At 34.8% G+C, this 16,953-nt stretch overlaps 1 protein-coding gene across 5 annotated transcripts in view; it reads left to right on the forward strand.

Annotated features, from left to right (window-relative positions):
* Positions 1 to 16,953, forward strand: part of LOC141390138 (uncharacterized) — a 46,055-nt gene that overhangs the window by 7,324 nt on the left and 21,778 nt on the right. For all 5 annotated transcript variants that reach the window (XM_073962786.1, XM_073962783.1, XM_073962785.1 and 2 more), the window contains exon 2: positions 2,715 to 2,865. In XM_073962786.1, coding sequence (XP_073818887.1) covers positions 2,757 to 2,865 — 109 coding nt within the window. In that variant the 5' untranslated portion in view covers positions 2,715 to 2,756. The remainder of the gene's footprint in view (positions 1 to 2,714; positions 2,866 to 16,953) is intronic.

Raw genomic sequence — 16,953 nt, forward strand, 5'->3', positions numbered from 1 at the left:
TTGGGCTGTCGAAGGCGGCCTTATAGTCGACGAACAGGTGTTGCCGCTTCCATACAAATGTGGACAAAAATAGAAGGCGTTGACCTAGGTTGATGAATTTTTGCACAAGTACTTATGAGGGCACAGGAATGAAAAATATAGACTTTGGTCTATATCGGTTCAGATTTTTGCTATAAATCGCTCAACTTTTGGTCAATAGTCTTCAAATGTAACATGGGACGTATCCCCAGGCGCCTGTTCAGTTTTTCCGTTTTTTGTTTTAATTTGGCAAAAATCTCCATATATATCTTTCACCGATTTTGCTATAAATCGGTCATTTTTTGAAAAATAACCTTGAAATTTAACATTGAATGTTTTCTTAGGCCTGTGCACTCATAAGTACTTGTGCAAACATTCATCAATCCAGGTCAACGGTAAAACTGAACCGGGGCCTGAGGAATCCCATGTTAAATTTGAAGGCTATTAATCAAAAATTGGGCGAATTATAGCAAAATCGGGGTGAGATATATATAGGGGCTATATCCAAATCTGCATCGATAGTTGTAAAAATCAGTGTAGCTACTCAGGGGCCTAGGAAAATATCACATATTAAATTTGAAGGCCATTCGATTAAAATTGACCGAGTTATAGCAAAATCGGGAAAGATATATAGGGGCTATATCTGAATATGCACCGATTCTTTTTGTAATTTTTTATGTATCTTGTCTAGAATAATGTCTTACATTTTTACCTGCGACTCCTGCGACTTTTGGTTTTATAGCAATTTTTAGGAAATATGTCAATTCGGGAAGGAAGCTTTTTTTAAGTTTTGTTCAAATAAAACTACGATTATGGGAAACATTTTGATAAATAAGATCAGATTGCACTTACAATCGATCACGGCATATCAGATAAGAAATTACAAAATGAAAAAGTCCGTCCTACGGTTCCCAAGATATGGGTGGAAGTAGAAAAATGAATGCAGCTATGCGTCTCGAAACAAACTGTTAAATACAAGTTTTTATTACTAAAAAGTACAGAATGGGTTGATTTTGAACTCTTATTATACCCTCCACCACAAATTATGTATATTAAAAATATGTTTACCCCCAACGAAGACTAAATGCCAAATTTCAGCCATTTCAGTTGGACAATGCGGCTAAAGTCTTCAAAATTAGTTGACCTTAAGTTGACCTTACCGACAATTCTCTGTCGGAATATTTTATACCCTCAACGAAGACTAAATACCAAATTTCAGGCATTTCAGTTTGATAATGCGGCTAAAATCATTAAAATACCGCCCTATGGGAGTTATATATATCTTCACCTGAAATGCCCAAAGACGTAACCATCAAAGGGTCTTTTCGCATTTCAGGTGACGATATAAAAAATACAAATCGACCAAATATATCAATAAATGAAGTAAAATTGTAAATCTAAAGCTATTCTTCTCATATTTATGTATAAAAATACAATAAAACATCGACTTTTGTTTTCTGTACGCTATCTCTGCATTTTTCCCACTGTGCGTGGCCTTGGGTATGTCGAGGTGTTGGAACGTGGCACTGCTCACTACCATGTTTTTTGCCGCTGCAAAATCGACCAACCGTGTAACCAAAGATATTTTCCCTCCCAATTTTAGCATTAAAATCTCCTAGAACAATGCTAATGTCATGACCAGGGCATATGTTCATATGCTCTCTCTAGGCGCTCGTAGAATATATCCTTGGTCAGTATATGATGCACCAAACACGCTATATCTGTCCAATTTTGATGAAATTTGAGATGTGTAATGGAATTCGGTCCAGAAATAAATGCACCAAATTATATCTGAATCGGCCGAGATTTGAATATACCATATAGTTGGCCCGCCAGAATTTGATTCTTTCTTTACTAGTTCAAATTAGGGATATATGTATATGTATGTTCTTAGCAAATTTAGGTCAATCACTCCTGTTATTGTTCTTTGTACGGTCGCAGGCTGTTGGAAAAGCTGACTGATACGTTTTTACTTATTACAATCTTGTCTGTTGTGTCTTGTCTAGTAACAATCAGGTGGTGTATTTTGCCAGCTCGGATTGTGCCTCTGAAAACTTAAAAACGTTGTATGTTTTCAAACGTCGCGGTTGAATTAAAGCAACTTCGATTTTAGGTTGAATTTCTCATGCGAGTTATGTTAGGCGTATGAGTATCAATTTATATTGAGTATACGTATATAGTATAGGTCTTTGTGAAATATTTATTTATTATTTAAAATGAGACATTGGATTTACTGTTATAAATAACTTGGCCTTAGTGAAAGTTTCTCCAAAGATTTATTTCATTTGAATTATGTATATTTTCAAGAGTGGTCAGAATAGTTATACTTTAAGCACATGAGCTACTTAATCGACATACCGAGTTATCTTTTTATTCTCGAAATGTAAAAAGGCAGAAATATGAAGTGTCTGCTTCTCTTCAAACTCCCTGAACAATGCGTTCTAAAATCGGATGAACACTACCTTTTTAAATTGTGAATTTCAAATAGCTATTTTTCTATACAATAGAGAGAGAGAGAGAGAGAGAGAAAATTAAAAAGGACAAAATAAAATCTATTTATAAACATGCTTCCAAACATTCTTTCTGACCTTTTCTTCCCATTCTTTGGTTGATAATATTAAAAATGCGTGTCTTTTGTTGGCACAATTCATTGAATAATTCGTTTTTTTTGTGATAAATGTCTTTTCTATTTTCAGTTTATTAAAATCGTGTGGGACGTCCTTTGCCATCATCACAAAATGAATTTACATAATCCCACTTTGATGTTGGGATTCGCAACACTCCTGGTGTTTTGTTGGATAGAGACTTCCGTGGCCTTCCCGTCGTTGGTTATGCCTCGTATGCACAGTAAGTATTTATAAAAAAAGAAAATATTTGTTGTTATCGAATACCGGCCACAGAGATTTTTTCTTGGAATTCACGAGTTAATTTACAAGTGCTTTATTTACATGGGACACATTTGTTTAGCCAAAAAAATATGCCCATCTTCGGGTTTCATATTGATTTTCAATATATTCTTCTTCTTAACAATGTTGGCGTCTTAGTTATTGTCTGGTATTGTTATTGTACATACGGATGTTGGCTTTAATCCAATTGAATTGTTTAACATTGGATTTCTTTAAACGAAACGAATATATATCAGAACAAAACAATTAACCCATAACTTTTAACCCATGAATCATTCTGCGGGCAAGAAATATTAAGGATACAAATTATATTGTGCTACATATGGTGTGACGCCATACGGGTGGATTCCAAATATATATAGTATGCATTTTAAAATAAATTTTGATATATTTATGTAATTTAAAATATACATAAAGTGCCAAATAACATAAAATTAATACAAAGCTTTAAGTGACAATTTCACATTGCTTTCCAAATAAAAGTTCTAGCTTTAGATAAGCAAGCATTCATTTAGCAAGAGAAAATAAAAGCAAAAAATAAATAAAACTGACAATGTAAATTTTACGTTCAACGACCTCAGCTCATGCTGATGTTTATTGGTTTCCCCAGAGGGTTAATAAAAGGACATTGTGTGTGTTTGTATGTTGAAATTGCCAGTAAAGACGTCACAAAAATATATGTATATACATATATATGACCGATTTAAATGATAGAGATAGAGACACATTGGAATTTATTTTTATTGCCTACCGTTTTATTTTTATGTTTTAGCCTATTTTTCTTCACAGAAAAGGAATCCAAGGACAATGATGTAAATAAATTTTACTTTTTATTTTTTCTATGTTTTCGGAGATTTTGTGGTGTTTATTTTTATTGCCTCTTCAGATTGTTTGAGTTATTTTTTGATTGGTTTGGATTTCCTAGACATTGCTATTTGATAAAAATCACAGCACATTGTGAGGTTTGGAGGATTTGGTTGGGTGAGAAGATAATTACTTCGTTTTTCCTTTCACTGTTTTTGTAATAAAATAACAGATCAAATTTAAAACATTTAATTAAGATGAAATTTAATACAATTTATTTAAGTTGGGGTGTGAGATTAAATTTAGGTCGAACAGATTCGAGTTTATTAATTTCTTCGTATTTTCGAATAAAAATTAAAGCAGACCTCCTCAAAAGGAACAATAAAGTATTTAAGAGTAATTAGAAAAATTATTGCTTTTAGAAAATAATTAATTTCAAATACACTTTTCAATATAAGTAGATGATCTACAATTTTACCCCAGAGAGTAAATAAAAATTCTAAATGGTTTTTATGGTATGGACTTGCAAAAGTTAATTTCCGTAAATAACTTTGCGGCAATGTATAAGACGTTTAGTGTGGCTGGCTTTAACATGGCAAAGCGCAGCACATCTCCGTGGTGTCATATGGGGAACACCCGTTTAAAGTAGTGCCGCGCGATCACCCATAAGAACGATAAAAACTTGATTGGTAGTCGGGTTAGTAAAAAAGCAACCTCGTATGAAAGAACAATGAAAACAATTAAAAGTATCAGTAGCCTTTGCCGACAGAGATATATCCTCAACCTGTGTGAATTGAAAATTTAGTCTATTGAGGCTACTAAACCAAAATCGTTTTTTCTAAAAAATTATGTATTTGGAAGGTTTTCAGATTTTGCGGTTTTTTTTATGATGTATAAACTTGCCGAAAAAATATAAGGAAGGATATATCCATAAAAGGCTACTAAACCAAAATCGTTTTTCTAAAAAAATATTTATTTGGAAGGTTTCAGATTTTGCGGTATTTTTTGGAAGTATGAACTTGTCAAAAAAAATATAAGGAAGGAATATATCCATTTTGGAAATGTATCTTAATTTAGTAGTCATTTCTTTTCGATAGATAGCGCGCCCTCCAATCATTTCAATTGGTGAGGTTTGGACCACCACCAGCAGCTTCGGAATAATTTTCCAAGGAACCTTCAAACAGATATTAAACTACACATGAACCGAAATGTTGAACTTTTGTGAGGGAGGTACTTTTAGGAGAAGACCGATATGGACCATTTTTATTGAAGTTATTCTAATTTTGGACAAAATATTAGGGGATCCAAAGTTTGGTCCAAATCGGTTGTTCCGTTCAACAAATATAGCGCGTACCATTTTTGTGAAATTGTTTGCACTTTTGAAAGGGGGTACCGGAAGGTATACGCCGATATTGCCCATCTTCGAATCTTAACTAACACTGTGCGACACGAAAATGATTAACCATATTCTGACACCGCAGCGGCATAGAAGACCAAAAATAAGAAAACATGTGTTCCGGCGTTTTTCCCTATCACTTCAACTTTCGCGGTTATGGGCCCCCAAAGGCCTGAGGCATTGATGTCAAAAGGGATCATTTGGCAGGCACATATATATATATATATATATATATATATATATATATATATATATATGTATATATTCCAAAACATGAACCTATGTCTATAATTTTTGGCAATCCCACGGCAGCGGGTTCTTTCGTACCGGATTGACCCGGAACTACACAAAATCATCGTTCCGGCCAGCGGCTGCCACCTCAGTATACATATGTGTTGGGAGCAGCCTGCTCCGAATTCTTTTGGTCCGTGCCGGGACGGAGGAAAACCCAGAACCAATATATCTGTGCTCAGTTTGTCACATCCGCATCTTCACCCACATCCAACCTTCGGTGAGATGCAACAGATGTCAGGAGTGGGTGCATCTAAGGGGTTGCTCAGGACTTGTCCACGTGAGGGACTACGACAGGGACTATGTTGCTGCATGCTGCGTGAACACAGTCCCCAGTTAGTCGTCGTCGGATTACGAAACTCCCTCTTCGTCTGATTACGAAACACCCCCGCAGTCCCCTCGACAACAACCGCACACGCGGCCTTTAACACCAGCCGTTGTTGTCCCAATCCCATAGAATGCATCCTGTTTGCAATTTAATTGCAATGGACTCCGAGGTAAGATCGAGGAAATAGTAGATTTCATGAGTCGGAATAACATCAAGGTCGCTGCGGTGCAAGAAACTAAGCTCAACAACAACTGTAGCTTACAACATTGTGATGGTTACAATGTGCTGAGGAAGGATCGTACCAGAAGTGGAGGTGGGGGATTAGCTTTTCTATTGCACCAGTCTGGCCAATACAGACCTATCTTGCTTGAGCCTGTCTCTAATGACCCGTCCATGGAATGTATGGGGGTAGCAGTCAGGTGTGGAATTATTATTTCAATGCGTAATATACCACTGTTCCACAAAGAGACAAGGGAGACTTCTCTATTATCAATGAGTGCACCCCGATTCATATTAGCTCAATGATATGGGACCTACTGTTTATTGTTGAGTCCGAACGGCGTGACCTAAGACACCATTTGTAGATAAGTTTTACATAGCTGAAAAAGTCAGCAAATGTCGCCAACATTACTAAGGGGTATTTTGCCACCGTTGAAAATTTGATGTTGATTGGCCGACCTTCAGCGTGCAAGGCCACGTTGGCACCCAATGCGTTGCAAAAGGAAAAACAAGCTTAATATACCCTTCATATTATATAAATGATATCGACATAATTGGTTGATCAGAACAAGCCGTAACAGCCAACTTTGAAAAATCAAAAAAAGGATCTTTCAAAATTTATAGTATCAACATGCAAGACGTCCAAAAGACTCGGACAAACTGTGGACGTTATAAATCTGTAGTGGAATTCTGTAACTAATTTTTTGAGTTACCGACAAAAATCGGTAACATTAAAACGCGAAATTATGAATGAAAAGTGTCAATAAAAGTTGACAGCACTGTTGCTATCGGTAAAATTTAGCAACAGCTTTATTTTGGTTGTTATCTTACCGAAAAATTTCGTTAATTACCGAAATTATAAGCATTTCAATTTTACCGATATTTGTCGGTAACTAGAAAAATGAGTTACAGAATTCCACAACTGAAGTAGTTTCTGACTTTGTTTTTCAAATATTCCTCAACAAATAAATGTAATGTCATATTCTATTGACGATTGAATTATGCCAAACTTTGAGCTTTCACTTTTATGTTTTCTTAAAATGAAATAAAAAAATAAGTTGCGTTCATTAGTCGTTCAACAATAACCATTCAATTAAAGTTTTCCATGACTGTTAATGTTATGTCAATATTAGAGCAGCGAACTTTTCTATCATTGCCATGGCAATGACTTTACCGAGAAAAGTTAGTTGATAATTTCTATATTTTGCTGCGAAAATTAATCATGCCATTCAACATTAAAAGTTTTACAACAGAGTTTTTGAACTTTCTTCGCCAACTTTATTCACAACTTAATAGCACAAGTAATATTTTATTTAGTTAAGGTGAAATTATAAATTTCAAGAAAAACTTCTAACGTTATTTTTCAAATGAAATCCCTTGAGTCATATATGCAGCACAATTAATTAAAATCTTACAAATAATGGCCTTCGCCCTATTAAGGCAAACATTAGAAATGAGTGCAGATAAGGCTTATGGATACTTTACACAATATGTTTTTAACATATGAGTTGCCACTTTTTAAATACAAAATGTATATGCAAAGTGACAACCCATATGTAAACAAGTGAGCCAAGGCTATAGTCGGGTCGGGGCCGACTATGTAATACCCTACACCACTACCCCAGTTCATAAGCTTTTGACTAATAAAATTCAAAATATTAAAATTGGGATAGCTTTGCTCTGAATGTCTTCATTCATTGACACAGGTCAATTTTTTTGAAACGCATTTAAGTGCATCTACAGTACAACCCAAATAAAAAATGGAAAAGTGGGATGTATGCCAACCATCAAAAGGCTTCTTTCTCTGTTAGACCCCCATCAACCCCCAACATTTCGTGAGGATCCGATCAAAATTTCGTAGTGTGATTGCACAAAAATGGAAAAAGGGATGCATTACCGACTATTGCGATATCTCTGTTGTTTGACCACCTATGACAACCTACTTCACATCGTTGTAAAGGTGATATTTTCTACTTTCCTTGCCAGGTTTTGCTTTCGATATATGTACCTCCTACAGAAGGGAGATATTAACTTTGAAATAAAACGTTGGTCTTTATTCCAAATATTTTTTTCACATTCCGACCCCTGAATAATATCCGCCCATTATCAAAAATCAAAGGGTTTTTTCCTCTGTGGGGGGGTTCCACACCCAAAATTTCGTGACGATCCAATTAAAATTGCGACCTGTAGCGTGATTTCCAAAAAAGTGGAAAAATGGATGTATTACCGACTATTGCGATATCTCCGTTATTTGGATACCTACGCCAACCTGCTTTACATCATTGTAATGATGGGATTTTTTACTTTCATTGTCAGACTTTGCTTTTGGAAGGTCCCGAACCAAAGCTGTGATATTCTTTATTATTAATAAAATCGCAAAAAATGAAAAGTTGTGTTCTATTAGCGGCTATTGCGATATCTTCGTTGTTTGACCACCTACGACAACCTACGTTGCAAAGGTGATATTTTCTACTTTCATTAGCAGGTTTTGCTTTTGATATACCCCTTTTAGAAGCGGAGATATTCGCCTTGAAATAAAACGTTGACTTTTTCTCCAAATAAGTTTTTTCCCATTCCGACCCCTGAATATTATCCGACCATCACCAAAATCAATAGGCTTCTTTCTCTGTAGGATCCCCATTATCCCCCAAAATTTTGTGACGATCCGATGAAAATTGCGACCTGTAGCGTGATTACAAAAAAATGAAAAAATGGGATGTATTGCCGACTATTGTGATATCTCCGTTATGTGGCCACCTACGCCAACTTACTTTCCATCACTGTAAAGATGGGATTTTCTACTTTCATAGTCGGACTTTGTTCTTGGAAGATCCCCAACCGAAGCTGTGATATTCGTCACTAGCAAATGCCCGCTACTTCGTATGCGGAAAGGAAACGAAATATATATAAACAATATTTAATACGGGAATGGTGAATACTGGAGATTCTGTTGCACTAAGACCTATTTTTATTACCAATATTTTTTCGATTGCAGTCAGAATTTTAAAAAAAAAAATTGCCGTATCGCATCCCTACACAGCTACCATATTTTTTATTTCGAATTTCCAAAACTACGTATCATATTGCAAATTTCAGATTTGACTCCTGGTTTTACCGCTTCACTAACACAGCATTCTCTTCCAGTACGAATTTCCAAACACTAAACTTTATCTCACCCCTTCACAACAACAATCACGCACATTCACAACTCAAGGTTCTAGCTTTAGCGGTCTCGCCCAGAACCCGAATAGGTCCGTTAAATTTTCGGCCACGTTTTCGTTTTCGTTTTTTAAAGAAGAACAAATGTATATTGTCGAATTTTCTTTAAATTTGGACCTTGAATACTCAGAGGATATAGAAGTTTAATTTGAAAAATCTCCACTTCAATCCACGTTTATTAGAAGAGATATTTTGAAGATTTAGAGTATTTTGAAGATTTTCTGCACATTTTCCAACCGAAATTCGGAATTTGTGGCATGAAAGGTTAGAAAACTTCTTTACAAAAAATTGTACTTAATGTGCACCGGTATGTCAACCGTATATAACGGAAAATTTTTTGAAGGCATTTCAATTTAGGATTTTTTAATATCAGGGGAAAATACCTTCTAGTTAACAAAATTGTCGCATTGGACCACGTTTTCAAATTTACATACCAAAGCGGTCAGAACAAAAAACATTTTTTGAAAAGATACTTCACGTTTGACTACTTAATTTCAGTACATTATTTAGAAACATTTGATGAATCAATGGGGCAATATTCAGTACAATTTTTCAAACTCAGAACTTTGTCTCACACTTTAGAGCGATCTTCATAACAAATATTTTTCCATTTCGTATTTTTTGTACAAATAGCGTATTTTTAAATTATATAATCCCAGCTTTGTTCCTACACCCAACACCAAATTTAGTACCTTAACTATTTAAAACGGTTTTTGGTATCAACATGTTACCCAACTTTTCCTTCACATAGGTAAACGTTTCAAAAATTACTTCCTTATATTCAACATATATCCTAACCCCAATTCAGTTTTCCAGTTCCCCAGTTTGAGGACTATTTAGTAGTTTTTGTATAAATAAGTACGAATTTTCAAAATCTCCCCCCTGCCTCCACTCTAAACACCAATTGCTAATCTAATACCGAATTTCAAAATTCCAGTTCTACCCTTTACAAAATCACAAATTGTACAAAATTCTATACCATATAGCAAATACCAAAAGGTACCAAATTTTGTACCATTTAGCACTTTTTGTACACGATTTTCCAAAACGTACTTTCATATCTCAGCGCTATCCGCTCACCAAAACCCAAATTATAGCAAATGTAGTTCCATATAGCACTTTTCCATAAGTACGAATTTCCAAAACTACCTCAATCCTAATTCCAACAATAATCTGTTCACGCAAATACAAATTATAGCGAATTTCGTACCATTTAGTACTACTTCGTGCACATTAGTACAATTTTCCAAAGCTACCTCCATATCTCAATTCTATATTCCAACAGTAATCTTAATTCCAAATTTCAGGATTCCAGCTCTTCAAATCCAAATCATACTAAACTCACTACCATTTAGGACTTTTCGACCTTTGGTACATCTTTCTTACTCTTCACCAGTGACCCCCATTCCAAATTTCAGGATTCCGGCCCTATTCGTTAACCCATACCCAAATTGTACTATATTTAGTACCATTTAGTATTTTTCGTAGAATTTTAATTCGAATTTCCAAAAACCTTTATTTTTTACTCTCCAACAGTGACCTTCATTCCAAATTTCAAAATTCCAGCTCTATCCGTTCACCCAAACCCAAATTGTACTAAATTTACTACCATTTATTACTTTTCGTACACTTATAGTTCGAATTCCAAAAACCTTTCATTTTTACTCTTCATCAGTGATCCTCATTCCAAATTTCAGGATTCCGCCTCCATCCGTTCACCCAACTAAATTTAGTACCATTTAGTACTTTTCGTGCACTTTTAGTTCTAATTTCTAAAAACCTTTCTTTGTTACTCTCCATCAGTGACCCTCATTACAAATTTCAGGATTCTAGCTCAATCCGTTCACCCAAATCCAAATTGTACTAAATTTAGTACCATTTAGAACTTTTCGTGCACTTATAATTCGAATTTCCAAAAACCTTTCTTTCTTACTCTCCACCAGTGACCCTAATTTAAAATTTCAGGATTCTAGCTCCATCCGTTCACCCAAAACCAAATTGTACTAAATTTAGTACCATTCAGTACTTTTCGTACCCTTATAGTTCGAATTGCCAAAAACCTTTCATTGTAACTCTTCATCAGTGACCCTCATTCCAAATGTCTGTATTCCAGCTCAATCCGTTCACCCAAATCAAAATTGTACTAAATTTAGTACCATTTAGTACTTTTCGTACCCTTGTAATTCGAATTTCCAAAAACCTGTCTTTTTTACTCTTCATCAGTGACCTTCATTCCAAATTTCAGGATTCCAGCTCTATTCGTTCACCCAAACCCAAATTGTACTAAATTTAGTAGCATTTATTACTTTTCGTATACTTATAGTTCGAATTCCAAAAGCCTTTCATTTTTACTCTTCATCAGTGATCCTCATTCCTAATTTCAGGATTCCAGCTCTATTCGTTCACCCAAAGCCGAATTGTACTATATTTAGTACCATTTAATACTTTGCGTGCACTTATGGTTCGAATTTCCAAAAACCTTTCGTTTTTACTCTCCATCAGAGACCTTCATTCCAAATTTCAGGATTCCAGCTCTATTCGTTCACCCAAACCCAAATTGTACTAAATTTAGTACCATTTAGTACTTTTCGTACCTTTATAGTTCGAATTTACAAAAACCTTTCATTGTTACTCTTCATCAGTGACCCTCATTTCAAATGTGTGTATTCCAGCTCAATCCGTTCACCCAAATCAAAATTGTACTAAATTTAGTACCATTTAGAATTTTCGTACCCTTACAGTTCGAGTTTCCAAAAACCGTTCATTATTACTCTTACATCAGTGACCCTCATTCCAAATGCCTGTATTCCAGCTCTATCCGTTCACCCAAATCCAAATTGTACTAAATTTAGTACCATTTAGTACTATTCGTGCACTTATAGTTCGAATTTCCAAAAACCTTTCTTTGTTACTCTCCACAAGTTACCCTAATTTCAAATTTCAGGATTCCAGCTCTATCCGTTCACACAAATCCAAAATGTACTAAATTTAGTACCATTTAGTACTTTTCGTACCCTTGTAGTTCGAATTTCCAAAAACCCGTTGGTACATCTTTCTAGCTCTCCATCAGTTACCCTCATTCCAAATTTCAGAATTCTAGCTCTTACCGTTTGCCTAATACAAAGGGTACCATATTTAGTACCTTTTAGTACTTTTCGTACACTTCTAGGTCGAATTTCCAAAAACCCAGCCTTATCTCACCCCTACACACCAACAGCAACCTACACCCAAAATTTCAACTTTCTAGCTTCAGCGGTTTCGTCTGGGCGCTGATGAATCAGTCAATCAGTCAGTCACTCACCTCACTACTCATTTATATATATAGATTATTATTAAAATCGCAAAAATAAAAAGTTAGGTTCTATTAGCGGCTATTGCGATATATTCGTTGTTTGATCACCTACGAGAACCTACTTTACATCATTAGAAAGGTAATATTTTCTACTTCTATTGTCAGGTTTTGCTTTTGGTATACCCCGTATAGAAGCTGAGATATTCGCTTTGGAAAAAAACGTTGTCTTTTTATCCACATAAGTTTTTTGCCCATTCCGAACCCTAAATATTATCCGACCATCACCAAAAACAATAGGCTTCTTCCCCTCCGGGACCCCCATCAACATCCAAAATTTCGTGACGATCTGATCAAAATTGCGACCTGTAGCGTGACTACAAGGTTTAGATGGACAGACGGACGGACGGACTGACGGACGGACACACATAGCCAGATCGACTCAGGGTCTACGACCATTTTTTCGATGCGTTACAAACTTTTTGGCCAAAACCAACTTATAATACCCTCCCCACATAGTGGTTTAGGGTATAAAAACATATCGTTTAAATACCCATTAAGAGAATTTCTTCAATAAAATCGAAACTACTCGAATTTATTCACTTAACATTTTTCCATGTTAGATTCAGCAGAGTATCTCTTGTATTCATGATGATATGGCAAATTCACTAATTAGCCGTATTGTCACATCATATTGGTTGGTTTCTACGTTTTCTTCCAACGAATTGCATTTTTGGTTGTATGCATTTTGTTGTTAATCGCAACATGTAACATTCTTAATTAAAAGACTTTACACACTTTTCCTTTCGTTCCATCGATGATGACCCTCGTGGTTTGCGTATTTCTTTTTTTTGCGTTGTAACAAACAAATTGTTTTGTGTTTTATCGATTTTTCTTTAACTTCCGGTTTGGTATCATAATCAACTTGAGAATACAAAAACAACATGCATAATACAACAACAAACACGCGCAACCAACCGCATGGCCAATAAATGCTTATACAATTTAACCACTGTAACATTCAAATACACATAATAATGACAAAATATGCAAGTGCATATGTTTGATAGTATGTTTGTTTGTATGGACCTTCCTAGAATATATCCAATTGACATTTACAAAATGCTGCTGCTTCGGTGTGGTGGGGCGATTGTCACGGTAATAGTTTCTCCTAGCATTATTTTATTTAAAACGTAATTTTTTTTGAAACGCCGTTACATTATAGCCCCGACACGGATGAATGGCTGGCTGGTGGTCGGTTAGCTGTTGTTCAGTTACATAGGCATCTACCTATACATATTATGTAAATTCGAGACACCAATATAACACACACACCCCACATTATACATTGTGTGCTGATATAGCTAAGAGTTCAGTTAAAATGGATTAAATAGATTATTGACACATGTCCTCTCCAGCAGAGAACAATCAATATGGTAGCAACGTACTGATAGACAATTTTTCATACTTTCATGGCGACATACATACATACATTATATACACCAAAAGAACAAATATACATAAGTGATTGATAAAGAAATATTAATATTAAAGAAGCAAGATTACTGGAGAAACGAAGTGAGAAAGTAAACTTTACAAATAACTATACATTAGCAGAAAGGTGCCGGGGTTCGATTGCCAGTTCAGACAACATCTCAGTTTCAACGGCGTCAAAATACCCCTCAGTATTATGTTGGCGACATTTCCTGAGTATTTCAGCCATGTAAAATCTCTCTATAAGTGCCGTCTTAAGACACGCCGTTCGGACTCGAATATAAAAAGTAGGTCCCATTTGTGGTGCAATTATAAAGGGTTGTCCATTTTGTGGCCTCAAAAGTAAACTTAAAAAAATTATGATACCCTCCCAACATAGTGGTGTAGGGTATAAACACATATAAAATATTGTTTTCATAGTGTGTAGTGTAGTGTGAAACACTACATTATTTAACTGACCTCCACGCAAACTGTTGCAAGCATTGATTCTTTTGAGGTAGTTTTCGACAACTTTTTGACACATATTGGGCGGTATCTCAGCCATAACATGACGACTATTGGTTTTTAAGTGCTTACGAGTTGAAGGTTTATGTGCATAAACACTGTCTTTCGCCTAGCCCCATAAAAAAGTCTATTGGTGTCCAATCGCGAGATCTTGGTGGCCAGTTGATATAGGCACGAGGAGAAATTACTCGGCCAGGAAATGCACTTTTGCAAAAAGAGGTTTTTGATTTCATTTATGTTTTGCTGTGGTAATGCTGCTTATCAGAGAAACATTTTAATATGTCTTGAGTTTTTTTCAGTTTCCATAAGTATCGCGCCATGAAAAAGTCGAATTCTGTTGGAACTGTATGCAAAGTAAAACTCATAACTTATTTAATATTGGTCCAATATTAATATTTTATTTTTTACGTTTTATAAGCTGTTTAATAAAAAACTAGAAAAGAATGTTGCACTGTGGGCTTGAGTTCAATTTTCGCAATTTAATATTTAAAATCAATTTTTATTAATGATAGGACTCTTCGATTTTCTTAGAATTTTTTGTATTAAATTAATTTGTCCTATATACCAGTGTCCAAAATATGTTATTTCAGCAAAAAAAAAAAAAAAAAATAATAAAATAAAATAAAATAAAATAAAAAATAAAAAATAAAAAAAATAAATTAAAAAATATATAAATATAAACATTTGTTTGTTATTTAATTTGGATCTTACCTTATACATCTTAATAACATCTTCATTTTTCGATTTTGAAAATGGTTTAGTGTACCAGCATTAGCGGGTATTTCTGAATGAAGTTTTTGCCCGCGATAGGTTTAACCATTTAATATCTCAAATTCAAGTCCTCCTTCGTATTTAAATAATCATCTTCTGAAGAAAATATCATTTTGATATTTGGTAGATTATTTGATCATAAATTTATTTAGTTTTCTTATCAATGTTGGCGACATTTACTGAGTATTTCAGCCATGTAAAACTTCTCTACAAGTGGTGTCTTAGGACACGCCGTTCGGACTCAACAATAAATAGTAGGTCCCTTATCATTGAGCTAATATGAATCGGGGTGCACTCATTGATATGTGAGGAGTCTCCCTTGTCCCGTATGGGATGTTTGTGGAACAATTTTTATTATTTTTTTTATTTATTGTCCGGCTGGAACAATAATTGCTAAACCATTTTCAAAATCTAAAAATGAAGCAGTTTTTAAGATGTTTAAGATAAATTCCTAAATAAAAAAAAACAAAACAAATGTTAAAAAAAACTTTTTTGGTAGAATAACAAATGTTTAACACAGGCGTAAAGAAAAAATTATTTTGACAAATTTTAAAAAAATAAGAAAAAATAGTAATTATTCGAATCCCATTACCAAATAGGACTTAAGATTTTTGTAATTAATAGTAGTTCATTGATAAAAATTGGGTTTTAATGTTAAATCGCGAACAAACCCACTGTTCAAAATTTGTTTTTCTATTTCTTTGCATATAGTTTTTACGGAATTTGACTTTTTCAAGGCGCGATATCTCTGGAACCGTTAGTCAAAAAGTCTGAAAATATACTGAAATGTTTTGCCGATGAACAACATCACCGCAGCAAAAAAATAAAGGAAAGCAAACCATTGAAACCATTGAAAACACCCTGTGTACTTCCCTGAACCTCAATATAACGGTTCCGATTTTTACGTTTTTAGCTACATTTTTAGACCGAATTAGCTATAATATGGAATTTTACTCACTTAGCGACGAGAATTTTTTTTGCAAGAAAACTTAACATTTTATATGAAAATGATATTTTGGAAACTTTCTAAGCATTTTTTACAAAACAATTTTTTTTCCAAAACGTATAGTTTTCCTGTAACCCATGCATAATATCGGTGTATTCTTACATGAGAATCCCGATCGATTTTTTTGAAATGCTGGCTCTTTAGGCCAAATGCGCGGAAATACATAAGCCAAATGAAACTTTAAGTGCAGTACACATTGTCAGTTTTGAATGCCGATTTTTAGCAATTATCGATAACTGTCCAACATGGGAGCAGCCACGAATAACTAGGGGAGGGCAGCGGTCCCTTCTAGATCGTACAAAAAAGTTTATTTGTATGTAAACAAGTAAAAAAGTATCAGTCGGCTTTGCGGACAGAGATATACCCTCACCCTATGTGAATTGAAACATTCATCAACGGACAGATCGAATGTTTATAGGGTATTTTCAGAATTTTGTAGCCCTTTTTCGACATTTGAATTTGCCGACAAAAATGTGGATTAGGATTCAAGTTCAAAGGTGTTGCGGATGTCCATTATGGAAGTGGATATTATTTTGGTTGTCATATCTTTAGATAGATATTGCGCCCACTAGTCATTTCAGTGGGTCATCGTATAACTTTTGGGCCAGTATATCCGGAAGCATAGACTTGTCCACGGAAAATATAATATCGCTATAAACAGGGCCACAACAACACCATATTTAAATATTGGGGGGAAGAACCGGATGA

The sequence above is a fragment of the Musca autumnalis genome, unplaced genomic scaffold (genome assembly GCF_047663935.1).
Source record: "Musca autumnalis isolate F117 unplaced genomic scaffold, ASM4766393v1 scaffold_1, whole genome shotgun sequence".
Classification (NCBI taxonomy): Eukaryota; Metazoa; Arthropoda; class Insecta; order Diptera; family Muscidae; genus Musca; species Musca autumnalis.